This window comes from Sparus aurata, chromosome 14, assembly GCF_900880675.1.
Source record: "Sparus aurata chromosome 14, fSpaAur1.1, whole genome shotgun sequence".
Taxonomy (NCBI): Eukaryota; Metazoa; Chordata; class Actinopteri; order Spariformes; family Sparidae; genus Sparus; species Sparus aurata.
In genome coordinates, this window is record NC_044200.1 from 5,267,230 (window position 1) to 5,289,799 (window position 22,570).

Here is a 22,570-nt window from a genome sequence, read left to right on the forward strand (position 1 = left end):
TGTCTGTTTGTTTTTTCCTCAACGACTGTACTGTTTTACATATCAGTAGGCCTATTTAAAGTTGAAAAACCATATCTGTGGCGGTATGGATTTTTTTTTCCCCAGATAAAGAAAATCGACTCACTTTATGTACTCAACTGCAGCTCATGTAATGTAATGGCAACACAAAACATTCGAAATATGGCAAGAAAACCCCATCGCTCAAATACCAACTTCGTTAGGGACTACAAAACCGCCTGAGGGAAAGCGCATGCGTGAGGCTCAACACCCATCCTTGCAGACCGGAAGGTGAGAGGGAATTCCACTGTAGAGTAATTCATCCCTTCAGCGTTGCCTATCTCTGGTCTATCATAAAGTGTCTGTTGCTACCCGCGAAGGACGTTGTCCCTGTTAAACTTTAACTCAGGAGGTCGCTTTATAAAACCATATCCTCCTTCAGCCGGCAGCATCCCCAGGAGCTGGAGGAGTACGGAGGTAAGACCCAAGTCTTTACTAGCATCTTTAGGTTAGCTTAAATGCTGAACTGTGGAGAGTCAGGGTGGGGGTCATCTCCTGTCATGTCAAAGCGAGGTCACACTAGCAGCCCCACAGTTCGACTACTGGTTCGTTCTTGTAACACGAGCATGACATGTCCTCACGGTTGTAATTTATGGAGTCACCGTTCGTCCTTCATCAACATCATGTTAGCTAGCTAACGTCAGGTAACGTTAGGGGAAACGGGAAGAGGGCTCGAGGCGCTCAACTGTTTTCACGTCAGAGATTTGACTGTGTGAGGAGAACTGATGAGTTCCGGTCCATCCAGTCTCACTGTGAGTCAACGAGAAGTGATTCATTTGTAAAAATCCCACCTTAAAATAGCTGGGTTAGTGTCCGTGTCATTATGACACCATTGTCACATTTAAAATGATAAAACTGTCTGTATTAGCATCTTTTACAGCATTAGCCACCAGTGTGTTTATTTACCCCTAAACCCACATTACAGTACGTTTTATGACTGAGACACAACACCGTTAAATAGAACACTCAACACACAGTGGCACTACATGGATTCTTATGTTTCATACTTGTGTGTCTTAAAAGAAAAGCATGGCCGTTCAGAGGTTGTAAGCATCACCAGTTCATTTAAAAGCAGATACCTACTGTATGCGCAGTAGGCAGGATGACAGGGGATGAGAGGGGCTGCCATCCCCTCTGTTAGCAAAAAGACCAAAATCCACCCCCTCCATCCATTAGAAGCAGAGAGTGCAGTGGCAGAGGGGTTGTTTAAGTTGAATATGTTTAGTCTGCTTGACTCATTGATTCTATATCTGACTGAGATTTGAGACGGGTAGAGTCTATGACCCCTCAAATCTAAAGAACCCCCCCCCCAAAAAAAAAATCAGTTTGCTAATCATGGGTGAATGAAACAAACTTGGTCCAACCCCCTGTATGCTGAACTTTCATACATGAACAAAAGCTTTCTTCAGTACCCGGAGGTAAGCTTTCTGTAAATTCACTGGGAAGTTGTGTGAAGTTGGGACCAACCCTGTGTTGGTGTCCCAGTTTTTGTCTTACTTTGAAGGCATCAACCTTCAGTGGAGTCCAACTGACAAACTGTACAGTTGAAAGAAAAATAAACATCATATTTTGCGTACATTCTTGGTTCCAAAGATGTCGAAGCGCGAAGGCATGTGACGGCAGGGCCGTTGAGAGAAATGACGGGAGTTGAACCTTTACCCATTTCATTTTGCTAACAGCAGACTTTGTCGCAAAGATAGCTCACATTCAGTTTCATGCACTAGCCAAACACCAGATATTTGCTAAAAATCTGATAAAACATCTAAGGTGGTAAGCCTTGCAAATTCAACTGGAGTCTCTCTTATCAGCACCACAGTGCACAAACTCAAAACGCCTGGTCGGTTATCATCACTCCCACTCCTGTTATCATTTCAAAGTGGTGAACCAACGGTTAGTGTTGGAATAACATCCATCTTGTTTTCTATTTCCTCCAAGCAGAAAGCGGAAGTGCTGACAGAAGTTTAGAGTTGGAGCGGTTGAAAGGAATGAGGATAAACCAGCCAGAACAATGACTGAGAAGAAAAAGCAGGAGAGATAAACCACACCAGAGAGACCTACACCTTATACGTCTGCCCTCCTGCCACTGTCATGGACCCAGAAGAAGCTGCAGACTCACAGCTGATGTACAGTATAGATCGCCCGGTCTATGATGAAGCCTTCCTCCGGACGCAGCTTCTCCATCGCAAAGAAAACTCCACCACCCTCCGACAGAGGCTGGCAAACCATTGCCGGTAAGTTTAGCCCTGCTAAAGTACTGTTCAGCAAATCATCGAATACGTGTAGACGTATTGATACAAGTCAAAGTATTCCTAAATGGCTCAGTTAAATGTATTTTTTTTAGATATATATCTAAAAAATAAGATCTAGGATTTGATTAGTCATGAGTTAAAAAAAAGTTCATCCGATCAATCAATTAGTTGATTTAAAAAAAAAACATTCACTGACATTTTTGATAGTGGATTAATAATTTAAAGCAGCCATTAAGCAAAAATGTAATGTTACTGAAATTTGGATATCTTTGGACAGCTGATCAGACAAAACCAGCACTTTGAAGACATCTATTTAGCTTCAGGACAATTGTGAAGGAAAGTAATCACTGACTTACTGAGTTATCAGTTAATCACAAAGAAATATAATTATACAGCAGACATGTTGTCGGTGCATTAACCGATAATTGTTCGGTCTTTATAATGGAACAGGAGCAAATGTTTCTTTTCTTTTTGTTTTCCTGAGAATTTTCCTAGATAGATATTCAATTATCCGTATAGTGGATTCATGGTTAATGACTTTTCACTTCATTGAGCAAATGATTATATTTAAGTAATTGTTTCTGCATTATCAAGAAGTTTTTGCGAAAAGTCCCTCTTATGCAAAATGCTTCTCTTCCTGCCTTGTGGCTTGTTCACTGGAAAGGCATCCTGCTCTGTCTAAACCGCCTGACACTGTATGATTAACTAAATGAACATGCGTCAGCGGTGGTTGACTGTCCCTATTGTCCAGTCTGTGGATGGTAGCATGCGGTGACAGATTACAGCATCATGTACGCAATGAGCTCGACTTGAGCTAACACTTCGGGTGCAGCTTTACTCATTTTAAGAATGTGCCTTTGCTCACCTGTCGGTGTTTTATGGGTGTTTGAACAGTGAATCGCTGCTAAAACGTCTGGCTCCCGATTCGGATGTGAAATGACACAAGTCCTGATAAGGTTTATTTAAAGGGTTTGTCCCGTCACAGAATAGAAGAACATTAGAGGTTTCTTGATACAGTCACGGTTCCTCCTCCTAGTATACAAACAGACAAAAGACAGATGATATATGTGGCAGACTACCAGTGAACTTCTGCACTGGTATGTGACTCTTCCATTATAGTTACAAAGCCAGTCTGACTTGTACAAACCTAGCAACATCTTGTATTTGAAGAGTTAGAATGTAGAAAACTCCTCATACTTTTTATGCTATTTTAGGATCTGGCTAACACTAACAATGTTAGAGGAAGTATGACGTCCCGTCATGCTGCCAGTAATGATCTATTTTATAGTTCCTTGAATTCCTTGTTAAACATACCCCTCCCATCTCTCTCATGGTGATTAACGGTTTTTGGTAGGGTGTGAGAATTAAGTGTTATGTAATGATGTGCTGACTTTATTGGTATACAGTTTTTTTTTTATAACAAACTGATCGGTTCACCCGCTTGTTTTCTTTCATAGGTGTTCAACAGAAAAGGCCAAGGCGGCGGTTTTGACCTTCCTGCCGATTCTAACATGGCTGCCGTCCTATCCAGTCAAGCAGTACCTGTTATCAGATGTGGTCTCAGGACTCAGCACAGGAGTTGTGCAGCTCCCTCAAGGTCAGTGCCCTGCAGACCCTGCTGCACTACTGATTGAGGTCCTGTTCGGACAGTATCTATTAGAAGACTGGAGTTGATCTCTTTCATAGAGTTCTATCGAATATGTGAAAGCTGTTGTGGAGTGCTGTGTTGGCAAAACACTTCACCACGACCCTTTGTCGCCCATATCTTTGTTTGAGAGCCTGGCAAACATTACCTTGACAGAATAATGAAGCCAACAATGTTAGCTATTCCAATGCTTTGTACAGTAACCATAAGCTAACTTTGCCTGGCTAGTCATCTGGAATGACAAAAAGATTAAACATGAGATGGGCCAGCTGCCAGCTCCTGAGGGGCTGCTCTCAGCGTCACGCTGTCTCTGTTTTGGTATCTCTGCAGCGCTGAGGTTGTGATGCAATCATTTGGCTTCTGGGACTTTCAAGCTTTTTTACATCTGTCCCTTTCCTCTGCTCCACAGGTCTGGCCTATGCTATGTTGGCTGCTGTGCCTCCAGTTTATGGCCTCTACTCCTCATTCTACCCAGTCCTGCTCTACACCTTTTTTGGCACTTCCAGACACATATCCATAGGTGAGAAACTGTTAAAGCTGCCTGTCGAGGCTTCGGGTCATAAATCTCCTTCTATAGTCTGTGGCTGGAGCCAAGATAGAGATTCAGCAGAAGGAGCAAGGCAGCAAAAAGACAATGCCAAGACTGCCATAGATTAAGAAAACGATGAACAACAAAGGCAAACTTTGTACCATTTTTGTGGCATAATATTTCAGGGAAGTGTGTCCTTATCCGGTGTTTGTTGTTATCCATCATGTTCTAAATGAATAACGGTGGATATGCTTTTAAGAAGTGATCAGTCAGTGGCCTTTCAAACATCTAGGTTGCTCCTCACAGTCACACGATCAGTTAAAAATGCCAACTGTCTCTGTCCCACGCACACAGGGGCTACAGCAGCGTTCTCAGTATCAGCTCAATTAAACATCTGAACAAGTTACAGACTGAGCCAGATTATGGGAGGAAAGATAACGTTTTCTTTGAGATTGCATGTTGAGGAAATGTTTTCAGTCCGACGTGATAGGCTTTCCTCAGCTGACATGAGCAGCAGGATTGTGAAATTTCCCTGACCCCACCCCTGACATCTCACTCATCTGGGTACTTTCGTTCTTAGAAAGGGCACCGAGGAGTCTCAAATGTCAGCTCAAAGTTATCTCCACATGGCGAATGAGCGCTTCAAACTAAACCCACTCAACTCTTTGAAAAAAAAAGGATCTGATATGAAATGACAAACAGGAAGCAGTTGGCTTCACTGCCTCTGCCACAAATTTAGTCAGAAAACAGGTTGCTGTGGAAATGATGATCTCTTAACTTCTGGCAGAGAGCGAGAGGGAATAACTGGGCTGCTGTTCAAGTGCTGGGCAACATGGCCTTTTCAATCAGAGGGATACGCATACACACACTTAGAGTGGTCAGCACCTAGCCTGTGAATAAGTGGGGCTAAGGTGAAATCTGTACATGGCTCAGATATGATAATATTGACAGAGGACTGCAGTGTTTGTTTTGGTGTTACTTTGCCCCATTTTCCTGTAGTGAAGGCCGACACTGATAAGAGACTGTATATCCGTGAAACTGAAAGAAGATAAAACATTTGTCATAATGTTCCACTGCAATGATCTGCAGTTATCTACTGGATGTACAATAGGTATCCATCCCTACAGTCTTGCTGTACTTTTATTTGAGGTCACAGTTTTGGTCAGAATATAGAAGGCAGCTGGCAAATGTAATTCATAAAAAAATGAATATAGTAATAATTCCTGGGGCCTTACACAGTCCTATAGCTCCACTAAAGCACTACTCCAAATGCTTTTTTTGTTATGAATTTTCAAAGCTTGGCCTTCACTAAACTAATTTCCAACATCAGCAACTTAGCCAAACTTGTAAAAAAAAACTAACTTTTCTGTTAGCGTAGCATGTGTTTTGACAGTGGCACTCTTCTTCTAGGCTTTTTCCAATTAAGCACGGCTCTGTGATCTCACTATCACATCAAACTGTTCAATAAGGAAATGAATCATGATTGCCTTCTGAGTATGTTGCAATCCATTTTGCAATCTGACCAAGCCCATTTCTGGTGGGATTAGTCCAGACTTGCTTTATTGTCAAATGCTACGAGTTGATTATGTCAGAAACCGGTTCAGAAAAGTTTTCATTTATGAAATAATATAAGTGTATTGGGCTAAGGAAGTAAGAAAAATGATTTGTCCAGTTTACAGGAAACAATATGACACCATCTAGTATGCAACTAACCAAGCTATGACAAGCTGTAACTTTCAAATGTCCTGAATTTATGAATATCTGGCGTGGTAGGTATCACACAAAGATTTTTGAGAAATTAAACAATGAATAAGTATTATCACATTTTTAAATTTTTTTATTACATACCTGCAATGAATGTTATTACTTTCACACAGAGTTTAAAGGAAATTATGACAAACTTTGTTCGTCAAATATGCACACATTATATCTTAGTAGGTGTGTTTTTTTTCAAGCTATATTTAGCAAGCTCTGTGTCTTTTATGCAGAACCAAATAACTTCTAGATGTGAAAGACCTACATTAATACTACACAGAATGAAATTTTGGTTGCGAGAAAGGGAAAGCTAGTGGATAGTTATTTTGGAAAACAAAATCCAGGTTTGGTGGAAATGTGTTCAGTAGTGTTTGTGTGGTGCTGCTGAAAAAAACAACCAACCAACAAACCAACGGACACAGCAGAATACTTAAAAAAATGAAACAATTTATGCACGAAAATCCATGAGTTCTGAGATTAATTAGTTTGGAATGATACTCTCTTTACACATCTGCTTCATGTTCTCTCACGTGGCTGTATTTTAAGCACTAGTGGCGGTGAAACTCTCATCAACGTCAGTATGGTCTCATCATTTTGTCATACAACAAATCTTTGACACAATATTTCGAGGAAATGTACTTGTGCTGTTCTAACCCCATTCCCATGTTGTTATGTTTAATCCTGGCTAAGTAATTGGTGGTCTTTAAGACAGTCAGTGGCCTTTTCACACAGCCAGGTTGCATTCCACAGTCAGCGCCAAGAACAGTATGATGAGCTCCAAATGCCAGCACTCTCTGTCCCACACACAGGGGGTCAGCTTTATTAACTCTCTGAAGATTCACTAGTTGCACACTGATCCAGATTAGGAGGTGGTTTCGATGTGTCCATAAATGACATCAGGAGCAGCAGGATTGTAAAATGTCCCTGACCCCGCTCTCCTCATCTGACCTGATCTCCTGGTCAACACCAGACAAATGGGTACGATAAACCAAACCCTCTCAACCTTTAAAACACAAGACTTGATCTTAAATTAACAACCGGCAGCAGTTACTGTGACTGTAAAATGGCCTCTACACTAAGGTAAATCTGAGTTGCTTTGGAAATGATGAGCTCTCAACTTCTGGCAGAGATCGAGAGTGAATAACTGGGCTGCTGTTCAAGTGCTGGACAAGATGGCCTTTTCCTTCAGAGGGATACTGCACTAAGTGTAGGCACAACCCCCCCCCCCCACACACACACAGTTTAGGTGCATGATTCTACAGTTACAGTGGAGATCAAAATACTGTAGAACCAAACCTGGATAGATGAAGAACTCCACGATTCAGACATAAAGTTTGATAAACTGTCCTGTGTTTTTTGATCTGCAGGCACCTTTGCTGTAGTAAGTCTGATGATTGGGGGTGTAGCAGTGAGGGAAGCCCCAGACTCCATGTTTATCTTGCCTGCAAACGGATCCAACATGTCTGATGTCGTGGACGTGGCGGCTCGTGATGCCAAGCGGGTGCAGGTTGCCGTTGTGCTAACGACCCTGGTGGGAATCATCCAGGTCAGCCTGAAAAAAACCAAACAAACACCACACACATCCAGAAAGTGAGAGCTGCCTTCAGCCTCCGACAGAGAATCTGTTATTTGGTTAAAGCCTCACAGGAAAGTGATACAGCTTTCTGAAACCTTCTCACGCTCGAAATCACTGTTTACCCAAAGGATGTCTGATTCACTGTTGATGTATCCACATCTTGAATGGTGTTTTTATTTGAAACAAAACTAGCTCAATCTTATCGCCATACCTCTTTCGTATTTCATACTTTCTCTTTTTTTTATCACTTTCTTTCAGTTTGTCTTCGGGCTTCTCAGATTTGGCTTCGTGGCGATTTACCTCACAGAGCCCCTGGTGCGAGGCTTCACCACAGCAGCAGCTGTGCACGTCGTTGTTTCTCAGCTTAAGTACCTGCTGGGGGTGAAAACACCGCGCTTCAGTGGACCCCTCTCTGTTATTTTTGTGAGTTTTAATAGCAATGGAGGGTTTGTAGGAGGGAGATGGCCAGATGGCTGATTTTGATGTGGATCCTGGTCTTTTTTCCAGCTGCTTTACAGTAAAAAATAGGCATAGAGACCTGCAACTACTGCTAATGTACAGCTGAAATAATGGGGATTCAGAGATGTACAAATGGTGATTAGGACTAATTGAATTAAAGGGACCTATTGGGCTTTAGCAGAGATTTGCACTCTTCTGAGTGAGTGTTTTAGTTGTCTTGAATGTGTAGTAAATTCAAAAAAATAGGCAGCTTAGATGCTTTCAAACTGTCCTTTGTCCTCTGCCGCAGAGCGTCAGCGCGGTAGTCAGTGACATCACCAGCACCAATGTCACCACTCTCATCCTGGGCCTCGTCTGCCTGGTCTTCCTATACGTGATCAAAGACCTCAACGAGCGGTTCAAGAAGAAACTGCCCATTCCCATTCCTGGAGAGATTATCGTGGTCATCGTGTCAACCGGCGTCTCGTACGGCCTATTGTTATCTGAAGACTACAGCGTGGGTGTGGTTGGGAAGATACCAACAGGGTACGTTTCTATGTTGTCATTCTTTCAGGTGAATTTCTGGAATGTCTCTGAAGATGTCTCGGAGGATTGTACTTTAGTCAGTGGATTGTAGAGCTGGGAGAGCTGAATGTTCTGGTGGTTTTAGATACTTGTGCTTGATGTACTACAAGCGTTATCTTGTGTGTTCTCAGGCTTCTTCCTCCATCCCTCCCAGACTTCTCTCTGTTACCCAGTTTGGTCACAGATTCCTTTGCTATAGCCATTGTAGGATTCTCAATGGGTGTCTCACTTGCCAAGATCTTTGCCCTGAAGCACGGCTACACCGTGGACGGCAACCAGGTGAGTCTGGATATAGCCCGGCACAGTGAACTCTATCATGGGCCAAGCTTGTTAACCAACAACAATTGGTGCGTTGACATGAATTTGGGAAAACGGGTTACATTCTAAGAAACCTGTTCTTTTTTTAAATGTATTTATTTATTTTTTACTGTGCTTGAGATAAGAGATATGAGAAACCTGATCTCCCAGCTAGACTTGTCCATTTAGTAAAATAATCCGGTTTCTGTTCTGCTTTTTAACGATGTCACACAGTGAAAATGTTGCTGACACAAGTTTGAGTAATTATGGCTTTGCTCGGAACGTGGCTGAGGGTGGGGCTGTATATCAGTGACATCACAACTTACAAAAATCCTGACAGCTCACTTAAAGGCACAGTTTTAAAATATATATGTATACAGGGTTCGTACGGGTGCTTGAAATCCTTGAAAGTGCTTGAATTTCAATGTTGTGTTTTCAAGGTCTGAAAAGTGCTTGGATTTTAGTTTAAGTGCTTGAAAGTGCTCGACATTATAACTCTGTGTCTTTTACAAAATTGGGATCAGACTGGATAATTAATTTCTGAAGTTTTTGCTATTATAGAATATAATTTTAGATGTTTACAGCATAATACAATGTACATAATTGTGATAAAAAGTGAAGAAAAAAATCACAAGTATATATATTCCTTTAGATCTGTATTTTACCCCAGCAGTAAGGTGCTGGAAAATCTTAAAAATGACCCTTAAAAGTGCTTGAAAAGTGCTTGAATTTGACCTTGAAAAATGTGTACGAACCCTGTGTATATTTTGTATTATTAATACATTTTTAATTTTTTTAACTTAATTTTAACTTTAATTTTTTAAACATTTATTATTATTAATTAATAAAATTAATTGTATTATGTATCACTTGCATAGCACCTAGACGTGCTTTATAATAAAAAAGATACGGAAGTCTCACTTTTGGCAATGCAGAACCTTTAAGTGACGCTTCAGAAAGTAGGTTTAATGTTGAAAGAAAATGTGTTCATTCACCTGCTGCGTGTATATATAGATTACATTAAACAAGGTTATGGTTATGAGTTGTTTGGTCTGAGCCATGGTGGAAAGGATCTTGTGTTTTTGTATTTGGTTTGTTGTGGTTTACAGTGCCGGAGCGTGTAAACACAAGTCACATGGATCCACAAGCAGAACTAGAGAAAAACCAAACAAACCAGTAGTTAACTAAATAAAGACACAACCATATTTCACTGTATATGTTGCATTTTACTATAACAGTTGGGTATGGAAAGTCATGTCAGTCTGTGACACTGTACTGTGTTTCAGGAGCTGATCGCCCTCGGCCTGTGTAACTTCATCAGCTCTTTCTTCCAAACCTTCGCCATCACGTGCTCCATGTCAAGGAGCCTGGTGCAGGAGAGCACTGGTGGAAAGACACAGGTGACACACAAACGCATACACGCACTTCCTCTACAGGAGAGATGACAGTGACAATGAGAGGTGACGCCGTTATCACTTTGTGTTCAGATCGCAGGGCTGCTGTCGTCTCTCGTGGTGCTGCTGGTGGTGGTTGCCATCGGTTTCGTCTTCCAGCCGCTCCCTCAGGTGGGTGGAGCTGGTGACACTGAGCCACAAGCTTCCTGTCTGGCAGCTCAGCATCACAGATGCAGACACTTTTTGTTTGCGGTCTCTTAACAAAAACTAGTTTATGCTTCATTTTTCACCTCATGAGAACAAATCACTGCCAGTAGCTTTTTTTTATTTATGTGTTCTGTATAGTTTTGTCCTCATGTTGTATTCCCCTCTGTTGTGTGTCCCAGACTGCACTGGCTGCCATCATCATGGTGAATCTGTTGGGGATGTTCAAACAGTTCAGGGACATTCCTGCTCTGTGGAGGACCAGCAAGATTGAACTGGTCAGTTTGTCAAATCTTATCAGGGTAGTGCTCTGCACTTTTTTTTGTTGCACTGCGGTTTTTGGTGATCTGATTTTAAACTGATGGTGAAGGATAGTGTTCCAAGAAAAATTCAATGTTAGTGTTGAATGAACGGAAGTTTTGAATGTAAAAATTAAGAGCCTACTTGTTTTTATTCAGGAGTCTAGCTGTGAGCTGGGGCTGGATGATATGGCTTTAGAATAATCTCTGTATTTTACGGCTATATTGAACGGAAGAGGATTAGGGCCACATGTGAATTTTTTTTTTAGTTCTGACTTTAAGGTCAGAATTCTGAGAAAAAAGTCAGAATTCTGACTTTTTTTTTTTTTTTTTTTTTTGATATACTATTATAATCCCAAATTGGGAAATTCCTTTTTCCACTCACATTACACACAGGTGCGCACACACAAACACACACAGTGTAGAGGAGATGAGCGAAGGGGCAGCCACACATGCTACGGCGCCCAATGAGCAGTGTTAGGGGTCGGTGCCTTGCTCAGGGGCACCTCGGCAATGCCCAGGATGTGAACAAGCACTCTCCAACTGCCAGTCCACATCATTCTTTCTTGGTCCGGGTGGGACTTGAACCGGCGACCTTCAAGTCCCCAAGCACTGAGCTATTTAAAGTCAGAACTAAAAAAAAAAATTCACATGTGGCCCTAATCCTCTTCCGTAATATTGCAACACATGATATATACCCTGATGTTTTAAAATCGCTTCAAAAGCACTTGATAAATGGTAGATTGGTGACAAATCAATTATTATCTTATTTTTACACCACAATACTCATGATGTGACAATATTGTAGGTATGACTATTGGTACTTTGACACAATATTAACACAATGAGATTTTTGATTAATAATCTTAAGTAATGTGGTACAGTTCCACCCGAGCTAGGTACCAAAGGCATTTAACAACAGTTTGGCACTGATCCAAGGCAACTGAACAGTACTTTGCGACTTTTTTGGCAACTTCTACTTCTCCTTACAGTTTATGTTGGCTGAAGTCCAGCTGCAGATTGAACTGTTTGTGCCTGTGTTTGTGTGTGTTTAAATGGAGCAGTCCATCTCAACGTTGGGAGGGATACTTGCAGGTTTATTTTTTATCAGTTTTGTTATGTACAACACAAACAAGATCAACTTCATATATTTCTGTTTTATAGATTAGTGAACCTGAATCTGCGAGTTGGATTGCGATGCAACGCAAATTTCAGAAGGAATCTGACAGGATAGAGCAATTTAATCTTACCACTGTTCAGTTAGACGTCATAGTCCACCTTGGAAAGAGAACAATGTAGAGTGACCTTATAAACACAATGCAATAGTAGAACTGAATCTTTATTTGGTGATTTTAGCTGATGTAAAGGTTTCACCATGACACCAGTGATGTCACTGTGTCAAAATCAAGATAAGAGAACACCTTGTTTTTTTTTTCCCCATCTGATGAAGAAAACAGGATGCAGCTGTAACAATTTCTGTCTGTATATTTCTGTTTCTTCCCTCTTTCTCTCTCAGGCCATCTGGCTGGTGGCCTTTGTGGCGTCTGTGCTGTTGGGTCTGGATTACGGCCTCCTGGTGGCCGTCGCGTTCGCCATAATAACAGTCATCTACAGAACACAGAGGTGCTGAAAATGGACAGATGCTTGTCGTTAGTCCAAATGTGTTTTTGTTCTGTTTCCATCACATCGTTATTCACTATTTTCTCTGAATCACCGCGATGCCACATATCATTTGCATGAACGGGTATGGACGGTGCTCCAGGCCTGCTAACAGTCAGCTAAATAACTTTTACATTAAATTCTTTTACGTGTGTCTGACCTTTGTCCTTGTCTTTCAGCCCTAAAAGTGCTGTCCTTGGTCATGTTTCCGGCACAGGGCTGTACTGTGATGTGGACGAGTATGAAGAGGTGAGCCTGTTATAGTAGAAAACATTGCAGTCTGAACGCAGGCTGGAAATGTCGCACTCAGTCTGTTGGCCTGAATTCTGAACACCTGCAACTGGTGTTTTTGTTCCCAGGCGGCTGAATACGAGGGGATTAAGATTTTCCACTCCAACTCTTCAATCTACTTTGCTAACAGTGACCTCTATGTGAACACCCTCAAGGAGAAGGTAATCCTAACCGCCGTGTGTGTGTTTATGGAGTACTGTACTAAATGTTAAAGAAATGTGCTTTTTTTTTAAATTTTCCTTTACTGGAGCAGAGGTCTAGCAGGAATACTTGTAGTCAAGGAGTCAGACAGGTTCTAAACAGGCTGTGCACTGAAGTCTAGAATTAACGGACATTGTCGGCACAATGTGTTTATCCCTACTGGTACAGAGAGACATGTAATTAAATGAATGCGAAAACAACTTGACTGCGAGCACGCAGGAATGTGACATTGACAGACATCCTCTGTTTGTGTGTTGTCTCTGTCAATCCACGGGTTGTTGAAGAAACAAGTAGTTAATCCCAAACCTGCAGAAGTGAAATCTTATACACAGTTTATATTATAATAGAATAACAAAATATTACATAGGCAGAGAACACCCATTTTGGATACAACTGACTCAGTTTCCTAGATGCATGATGATTTTCGGAGCGGCTAGGCTTCCCCACACTGGCTCTGCTTCCACTCTTTATGCTCAGCTAAACTAAGTTTGCCGCTTGCAGTTGAGCGTGACATCAAACTTTTCTTATCATCAACATGACTCCTAACAAAGAGATTTCTGTCATGTTGACATGGTGATATATGGCAACACAGATTATTAGTGATAAACTAACAATCTGCTTCGACTGTGAAAACTGACGAAAACTGATTCAACCGTACTGTGGCACTTCTCAGATGACTTCTGAAAAGAATGCTGGAGATTCTGCTGCAGCCTGGAAGAAATAAAAGAAGTAAAAAAGCAACATCAAGTAGCTGATTTCCTTTAACCAGATTATGTTTAAATTAAACTTTAATTAAGCCATGGCTGTAGTTTTCCTATCTTTACTTTCACCTCAAAAAAGTTAAAAGACAAAATAATACTACCAGCTTTTAAGATAATTAGCTGGTTATGACCAATTAAGTTATCATTAGATGTACATCAGAATGCGCCTTTTTAAAAGTGCTACAAGCATAACAAAGTTACAGGAATATTTATTTTTTCCTCATCAGATCATATTTTAGAGCCATATGAGCATGGACGAGAAGTGCATGTTAGAACTGAGCTGCTGAAAACAATTTTACAAACTGTTTGACCTGTCTGCTGCTGCTGCTGATGTGTTCACAGACGGGAGTAAACCCTGAGGACTTACAAGCTGTTCGAAAAGCCAGAAGGAAACTGAAGGAGAAGGCCAACGGCAGCCACAGCACTCCACTGAAGATCTGTGCCAAGGTGAGTCTGTGTTCTCTGCCCGGTGGCTTGTTGTGTATATGCACAGTCAGCTTTGTTGACAGTGTAAATATGCAGCATGCGGCTATATGTCTGTCACGTAGGGGCTTGTGTAAATCCTGGAAGGACTGGAAAACTTGTTCCTCAGGCTGACGTACACGAGCAGGGAGTGCCCGAACCCTCGGGAGGTTTAATGGGTGATGTTTTTCCACCAGACAAGCTTTCACATGTATAGCTATCGGTGGAATTTGGACTTTTCTGACCTCGGCTCTCTGCGGCTGGAACCAGAAACACCCAAAAATGACAACCTGATGTACCTTGTGGCTTGTTTGAATTCCTGTCATGAAGAATCTTTCTCTTTGTTTGGTTCCAGTACGAGGAGCAGGGAGTGACCCATGAGGTTTTGTCCCATAACAATGTGGCGGAGGAGCAGAGGAACGGCCAGCTGGAGGACCGACACAGCGAGTCGGACCTGGAGGAGGCTGTCTTCATCGAGCCTCTGTGCACGGTTCACTCCATCATCCTGGACTGGACGTCCGCCAGCTTCATTGATTCAGTGGGAGCCAAAGCCATCAAACAGGTGCTCCCCCCCATTTTTTTCTCTCACCTGAGGATATTTTTAATGTCTGGTTCGCTGTAACAGCAAGTGTAGATGTGAATGCTCTGAAGTTTCATTGGTGTGCTGCCACAGTGTCTGTTCAGGAATGCTTATGTGTTGCATCCTGATGTTCAGGATTTGACCTCAGTGAGTAAGTCACTCTCTGTCTCTGCAGGTTATGAAGGAATATGCAGCTGTGGACGTAAAGGTGGTCATAGCCGGCTGCAACAGTGAGTAATCATTACGACTTTGCTCCGTTTTGGTTTGCTGCAGTAATTGCTCCTGTAACTGTGTGAATCTGGAAGACTGTCACTGCAGACTAACCTAGATCATTTTGTGTGATTAATCAATTAATGAGACATATTGCTTCGTCATATTTTTTATTAGAGCTGGAACAATGAATCGATTAGCTGTCACTGATTAAATTAATCGCCAACCATTTGATAATTAATTAATTGGATATTTTTTTTAACACAAAAAGCTTTTTAAAGATCCAGTATGTCATATTTCTGCATGGAAAAGTCAGAAAGGTAGGGAGGAAGACGGTGAACATGACTAAATGTAATATGAATAAAACCTTTAAAACGCCACCTTGTCTGTGAACAGCCAGATTACTTTTCTCGACACTTTTGTGGAATTTCGGCGAGAAATTTAGGAGAGATGAAGAAGACCCAGAGACACTGACGGCTTACGTTGAAACAGTTTGTAAAACAAGATCTTGGAGGAGCAAATTTACAACACATTTTTCTGCACAGTGTTGCCATGATAATCCTCACAAGTCTTCCCAAAAGCCCAAATTATACCTATAGCTTCAGGAAGTGGGGGGGTTTTGCAGTTTGTCCCCTCTAGCCAGAGGACTAGAAGGTAAAATAGGTCAGAGATACTTAGTCTTCTAACATAGAAAGATCGAAGACCTGCTTACGATTTTTACAGTTAACTTAGCCTTGGCTTGGTTCGCCAGACATCTGTTCTGTAGCCATATCTACAGTAGCTTTGAGTAACTTGGTTGCAGAGGCTGTGAGATATAAACTCATACAGCAATCTTCACTATCCTAATCCAGACTTTAATGTCTGTACAGGATACGTATGACCTCCTACTGTGTGAGGACAGAATGACCAGGGAGATTAATATTTTTCTCCTACCAGCTCTAAGCTTGCAAACAAATTCAAATTCAGGTCAACCTCTCACTGAAGTCAGCATTTACTCCAGTTCTCCCCTCTCTCTCATCACTAACAGGTGTGTGCTGTGATAAGGTTCCTTAATACACATGGTAGAGCAAAGACTCATGGGAGTAGCTTCATGTAAATACTGGAATATGACAACACAGTGCTCATCTGGCCTGACCGATCTTGTATTTCTGCTTCGGTCTACAAGGAACCCTTCTGTCTGAGCTGGACGCCCTGCAGTTCTTCACCGGGATCGTGACTCCAGAGACGGTGTTCCCCACCGTCCACGACGCTGTGCTACGCTGTCAACACTCGAATTCCAACTCGCAAGCTTCTCCGGCGAGGGGAACGACCTGACGGGAGCCGACACCTCACACCCATCTGCAGGAGCCGTGAACAATCATTCATATTGAATAGACTCAGGTGGATGTTTTCCCTTCACAACAGTCTGACAAGGTTGTTAACGCCAAAGTGCCCAGAGAAGCGAGAGACGGGGCATGATTGAGGCTTTTATCCATTCAGAAATTCAGGATTTCCGGGTGACATTCCTACAGCCTTACTCCTCTGCAATCCTCTCTCGAGTGGATCGTCTAGAGTTGCACTTTTAAAGTATTCTAGTAGTTCTGTTCAAGTTCTCGCCACTCTTCTGGGAGGTATACATTTTAAAGTAAGCTGCTGCTCCGGTCCAAATGACCTTGTTAGAATGATTTCTGTAGGTGCTGTGTGAAACTGATTTAGTAGCTGCCTGTCATCATCATGCTGTATCAGATGTTTATGGTTACTGAGATGTGTGCTGACAGATTAGATTATATTTTCTGCTGTATGTTTGTGTAATTGTGTATTTAAACCAGCAAAAGTCCTAGCGTTGGTTCATTTGCATTGTCACATTTTTTTAATGTTCGTTTGACTGTTTACTGTTGGAGGCAGAGTGCAACACTAATGTAGTATTGTACCTTTTTAGCATAACAAATGTTCTATTTTTTGAAAGTTATTTTTTTGTGTCGTATATGCAGGAGGCCTTAAAAAGTTGCCATGTGGTTATTTGACAAAAGAAAGTGGTGAGAATCAATTCTGGAATAAACTTTATTTATAAGTGAACAAGAATGACAACAAAAGGACAAGATTTTTTGACTCAGTTCTTTGCTTCTTTTGACAGTAAAAAGTCAGAGTTAACTCTCTCACACACACGCTTAGTTGTAGGTCATGTATCTGGGGGTGGCGCTGAACTTGGCGTAGGACTTGATGACCTTGTTAACGGCCTCCAGGAAGTCCTTCTCTGTGGCGATCTTCCTGCGAGCTCTGATGGCGAACATGCCTGCCTCTGTGCACACACTGCGGATCTCAGCGCCTGACAGGAAACACACATCACATTTTGCTTACAGAACATCTTTCAGGACCGACAGGAAGTGCTGTGGACAAGCTCAGCCAGTCATGTAGCCTCGAGTTTTTGGGATTAAGGTTTTGTGTTTCTGTGGTCACATCAGAATGATATCATATACAGGATAGTGAAAATGAAAGTAAAATTATGGCTTTACAATATGGTAAACTAAACAGTGAATACTTGTATTTTCGTTGAAGAAAATTAAGATGATTTGACATTTGTACAGCACTTTATTATTGCACTATTGTCACATTTTCTTAATCAAAAAATGACAGCTTCAGCAATTTAAATATTGTGATTGGCTGTTATAAGATTTTGATAATAATATTTAAATTCATTGTACTGCATTAGTTAACATTAAGAGAAGTTCACAGCTGAGATAATCTGTTGGATGAAGTAAAATAAGATTTCCCCTGAATCATAACCTTTGTCCTGTGAAAACCATTCATCTCCAGAGCATCAACTTTTCAAGACTTGACTACGTACAGGTCTGTTTTTAGCTCTGTGACAGTGCAACATTCTCTGGGATTACAAATAGGTTGTTTAGCTGAAGAATGAGAATTCTATCAACCCCTACGATAAACATTTATTCACTGAATGTGGTGATACATGATTTGGATAGATGGCAACAATATGTTTACAGTGCACCCTTGTGGCCAGACATGAGTACTACACTAATGAACAAATGGGGTCAAATTCGTAACAGTTGACTGGAGTAACTAGAAGGTTTATTTCAGAACAAGAAGGAGGATAAAGTCATGTCAACTGAGGGGGAAGAAGAAAATATCTATCTATCTATCTATCTATCTATCTATCTATCTATCTATCTATCTATCTATCTATCTATCTATCTATCTATCTATCTATCTATCTATCTATCTATCTATCTATCTATCTATCTATGGAGGAAGATGTTGAAGGAAAATGTAGTGAGAATGTGTCTTTAAAAGAACAAATAACAGAGTGCTCCGTGAGTCTTACCGGTGCTGTTGGGACAGAGGCGAGCCAGCAGCTCAAAACGAATGTCCCTCTCCACACTCATAGAGCGGGCATGAATCTTAAAGATGTGTGTGCGACCCTGAAACACAGAACAAACAGGGGTTAGACTATGGGTTCATAAACAGAAGGTAGACAATCCCTAATCACGTGACGTTTCGTGGCAGATTCATGAGAAGATGTCTTCGTGTCTTAGATAACGCTCACCTCCAGGTCGGGCAGGCTGAACTCGATCTTCCTGTCCAGACGTCCAGGTCTCATCAGGGCCGGGTCCAGTGTGTCCGGTCTGTTGGTGGCCATCAGCACCTTGATGTTGCCTCGAGGGTCGAAGCCATCCAGCTGGTTGATGAGCTCCAGCATAGTCCTCTGGACCTCATTGTCTCCACCAGCACCGTCATCAAAACGAGCACCTGGCAGGTTCAAGATGACAGGCGATCACGTTAATGCTCGAGTGTTTCATGAGGATATTTATTTTCCTGACTCCATTTTGGAGAAAAATATAGTTCCAGGGTGTCTACACTACAGGAATGAGACACTTGAATTTAATGCTTTTTAAGACATTTTCAAGATTTTCCTTTTTTTTAAGGCTGTTTTTTTGGACAACTTATCTTTTCTTATTTAAGCATTTTAGGTAAGTATTAAGTAAACAGTATAGTACATATGTGGTCCCATGTAGTGGTAGGTTTTTATGTAGGAGTATGGTTATTACCTTCAGTTATGCTGACCTACATTTCAACAAAAGGTTGTGGAAATTAAGTTTTTTTCAAATTCTACAAAACTGAATGACTTCTAAGGTGGACTTTGTAAGGAACCTGCAGACACACTTAATATTCAATGTTTCCACAAGTACCTAAAATGGTCCACACTTCTCTTTCCTGTTTTTAGAGTTTTTGAATCCAATTTACTGTCACTCACTATCTTGCCATCATTTTTTGTTTAGCTTGTAACTAACCATGAATGACGTGTGTGTGCACATGACATCCATGAATGTGACTACATAGCAGGCCAAAAAAAAAATTACCAGAAAGACTACAAACGAAGTCTATAGTATTCTTGTTTGATAACATCAACTATGTGTTATGAAATTAACTTAATTCACTTTCAAAAATACAAATCTAGGATTCCTCCATGAATGACTGGAGGGAGTTCACATAACACCAGTGGTACTCATACCACACTTTGAGAATAGTGGGTTTACACCATTCTGAATGGAACACGGCTATGCAAGAGAAAATGTGCCGTATATAGAACTGTACAAGACGGCGGGGTTATCCTTACCTCCAATGGCATCAATTTCATCAAAGAAGATCAGACAAGCCTTCTTAGTCCTGGCCATCTCAAACAGCTCTCTCACCATTCTGGCTCCCTACAGAATGGACGTTTACATTCATCAGGACTCAGAATCTAAACAGCTGCTATTCTTTGTCCGGTGTGTTTCTCAGACTCTTGCCACACTCACCTCTCCCACATATTTCTGCACCAGCTCGGAGCCGATGACCCTGATGAAGCAGGCGTCCGTCCTGTTGGCCACGGCGCGAGCGCACAGGGTCTTTCCTGTGCCGGGCGGCCCGAACAGCAGCACGCCTTTGGGAGGCTCGATACCCAGATTGACAAACCTCTCAGGCTGGTGAGCAGAGGACAAAGACAGAAAAATGATCAGAATGGTGACATGGAAGGGAAGAGCTGTTTGATCCATCAGTGTTCATCTGAATCTGGGTGAATGTTGTGACCAGGAAAAACTCTGGCAGTGATTCAGATTTGGGATTTTCTTGATTTGTGAACACTCACATGGAGCAGGGGGGTCTCGACCACTTCTCTCAGCTTCTCGATCTGCTCCTTACACCCACCAACATCGCTGTAGGTCACATCAGGCTTCTCCTCCACCTAAAACGCGAGACAAATTACACGGGTGCACAAAAGCTATTGATTAGCAAAAATCCAATTAGAAGATAATACCACACATTTCTTGATAACATTTTTGCTCTCAGAATTTGGTCCCTGGTGGATTCATACCTGCATCATGGTGACAGTTGGGTCAATCTTAGGTGGCAGAGGAATGTGGATCTGATACTTGTTTCTGTCGACACTGGAAGAACAGAAGAGACACTACATTTAGCAGCTTGTTTCGCTAGACGTCAGACATAAATGTGAGCAATTTTGATAAAAACTTCTGCCTCACCCGACTCTCATGCCCTCCTCGATGTCAGTCGGGGCCACTTGGTCGCTCAGGTCCACCACGAACTTGGCAAACTGTTTGACATTGATGATGTATTTGGGGTCCTCGGAGTCTGCATTGATGATCTTTGTGCATCTGGTTAAATAAACCATTGAAACAGTGGGGATTAGAAAACAGTCATTGTTTGAGAGAATCATTACAGAATATTCAGCACCACTATAACCATCATGAATCTATGGAAACTTTCAGTTAAGCAAACTCATGTTGATAGATATTTCACTTTTAAACCTTTAAAATTGCTAAATAAATAGTTAATAAAGCTTTTATATTGTTTGTTTACAGTGAGATAACTATTAACCAATTAACTACGGATTCACCAAATGGCAATGAGGGTTATTATGAAGTGTTAGCAGTTTATTCATTAGGATTTGAGGTGGAACATATGTTACGCTTTTATTTTGACAGAGAAATTCTCAGGTGAATACAGTGGGCATGATGAGAAAGTCTACTTTGACAATGCACCTGCTTGTAGTTAGTAGCTCAAAAAGAAGAAGAAGAAAAAAAAAGATTGGGAATACGTATAAAATAGTATTTTGTTTTTAAGATCAAATACTTTTTAAAGCCAGAGCATGCAGTGTTTGTCCTCACAAAAAGCAAAAACAGTCTAAAAAAATACTGCCACAGTACCTTGATCATTCCCACACAATTTATTTACAGACTCAAAACACAGATCTGTGAGTTTGCTTTACCTTGCTACCTGCAGCGGCTGTTCACTCTGCAGAGTCTGTTTGTCAGCAGCCAGATCCCAGAGTGCTGGTGGAGCCAGGCCTGTGTCCGACTCCTTAATGCCTGTCAAAGCAAAAAAAAAACAAACATCCAGTCAGGACATTTGAAGCTACTGGTTTAACGAGAAAATCTGAGTAAGGCCAATAGATTTGCCATTTAAACGCATCTATGGTTGTGTCACCCACCTGTGAGCTCGTTGATCTTTTTGAGCAGCTGTTGGATGTCATCTTCCACTTGTTTGATCTGTCTGGAGTAGGTGCTTTGACCCTGACGATGAACAGCAAACACCACATTAGAACAACCTTGAATTAATACTAATGCAAGCAATACCAATCTTGAACTCATCCTGAGCGAGCATTACTCAGGGCATACTTACATATGTTTTCAGCAGAGCGATGTCCCCCTCATCCAAAGCTGTGAGGATGAAAACAACATGAATGAGTCTGCAATCTGACTGTCAGTGGGCCGCTAGCATTGTTGTCGAGCTGAGCAGTGCCGTTTTTTTCATCATGGTTACGCATATCAAAGTAATTTCTTTTATTGCAAACATCTTAAATGTTACATGTACCAAACCCTCACGGTTGTCTGAGTAGGTGGTAAATACTAGAAGCTCGATTAAAGAACAGAGCTAACGTTAAGCTAGCTAGGGAAGCTAATGTCGACGTTCCTTTTAGCCAAAGCATTGACTGTTTAAGAAGTATTTTTTCATTTCCAGATAAAGTGGTTACCTCTGATAGGTCCGTCATCCTTTTCCTCTTCTTTAGTTTTCCTTTGGTCGTCTCCCAAATAGTCCGGCATTTTTAAATCGGGGAATAAACTGTTTCTCACAAATAGCCCGAGCTGCTCCGGCAACCAAACTGTACCATTACACAGCAGCTTTGAGTTTCCGCCGCTGTGTGCCAGTCGCCGGAAATACGGGTCGGAACTTTATTGATGATGTACCGCCATTAAAACAAATATTCGCCACATTAACAACGCGCGTATAATTTAAAGTATCAATTGTAAATATGAGTCAAATTTTGTGATTGTTGTATTAATGTGAGTTGGGCTTCAGCGAGGAGGCGCCACCTAATGAAATACCG

At 41.5% G+C, this 22,570-nt stretch overlaps 2 protein-coding genes across 4 annotated transcripts; one reads left to right on the plus strand and one right to left on the minus strand.

The window, feature by feature from the left end:
- Window positions 1–268: 268 nt before the first annotated feature.
- slc26a5 (solute carrier family 26 member 5) lies at window positions 269–17,247 on the plus strand. 3 transcript variants are annotated; one of them, XM_030439578.1, is made up of 18 exons: window positions 269–474; window positions 1,993–2,288; window positions 3,764–3,903; window positions 4,361–4,471; window positions 7,603–7,781; window positions 8,070–8,234; window positions 8,560–8,795; window positions 8,966–9,113; window positions 10,418–10,531; window positions 10,619–10,696; window positions 10,912–11,007; window positions 12,545–12,651; window positions 12,867–12,936; window positions 13,047–13,139; window positions 14,283–14,387; window positions 14,758–14,964; window positions 15,158–15,212; window positions 16,358–17,247. In XM_030439578.1, the coding sequence occupies exons 2-18, from the start codon at window positions 2,146–2,148 to the stop codon at window positions 16,504–16,506; spliced, it is 2,196 nt and encodes a 731-aa protein (XP_030295438.1). In that variant the 5' UTR covers window positions 269–474; window positions 1,993–2,145; the 3' UTR covers window positions 16,507–17,247. The 3 variants fall into 3 exon arrangements, with proteins under 3 accessions (XP_030295438.1, XP_030295437.1, XP_030295439.1); XM_030439577.1 differs by having other exon boundaries at window positions 1,996–2,288; XM_030439579.1 differs by lacking the exon at window positions 269–474 and adding an exon at window positions 789–809 and having other exon boundaries at window positions 1,996–2,288.
- psmc2 (proteasome 26S subunit, ATPase 2) lies at window positions 17,215–22,399 on the minus strand. The gene is made up of 12 exons (XM_030439584.1): window positions 22,217–22,399; window positions 21,865–21,902; window positions 21,674–21,755; window positions 21,452–21,551; window positions 20,706–20,837; window positions 20,540–20,612; window positions 20,315–20,410; window positions 19,986–20,150; window positions 19,805–19,892; window positions 18,734–18,936; window positions 18,512–18,608; window positions 17,215–17,497 (listed from the first exon to the last, which is right to left on the minus strand). Exons 1-12 carry the CDS (start codon window positions 22,284–22,286, stop codon window positions 17,340–17,342), a joined length of 1,302 nt encoding a protein of 433 aa, XP_030295444.1. The 5' UTR covers window positions 22,287–22,399; the 3' UTR covers window positions 17,215–17,339.
- Window positions 22,400–22,570: the final 171 nt, after the last annotated feature.

Bases quoted from the DNA above. Each gene is read 5' to 3' on its own strand.
- slc26a5 (XM_030439578.1), top strand. From the start codon at position 2,146: ATGGACCCAGAAGAAGCTGCAGACTCACAGCTGATGTACAGTATAGAT. The intron at 10,532-10,618 runs GTGACACACAAA...CTTTGTGTTCAG, and splicing joins GCACTGGTGGAAAGACACAG to ATCGCAGGGCTGCTGTCGTC. The intron at 15,213-16,357 runs GTGAGTAATCAT...TCGGTCTACAAG, and splicing joins GGTCATAGCCGGCTGCAACA to GAACCCTTCTGTCTGAGCTG.
- psmc2 (XM_030439584.1), bottom strand. From the start codon at position 22,286: ATGCCGGACTATTTGGGAGACGACCAAAGGAAAACTAAAGAAGAGGAA. The intron at 21,552-21,673 runs GTGGGTGACACA...TTGCTTTGACAG, and splicing joins AAAGATCAACGAGCTCACAG to GCATTAAGGAGTCGGACACA. The intron at 18,609-18,733 runs GTGAGCGTTATC...TCTGTGTTTCAG, and splicing joins TCAGCCTGCCCGACCTGGAG to GGTCGCACACACATCTTTAA.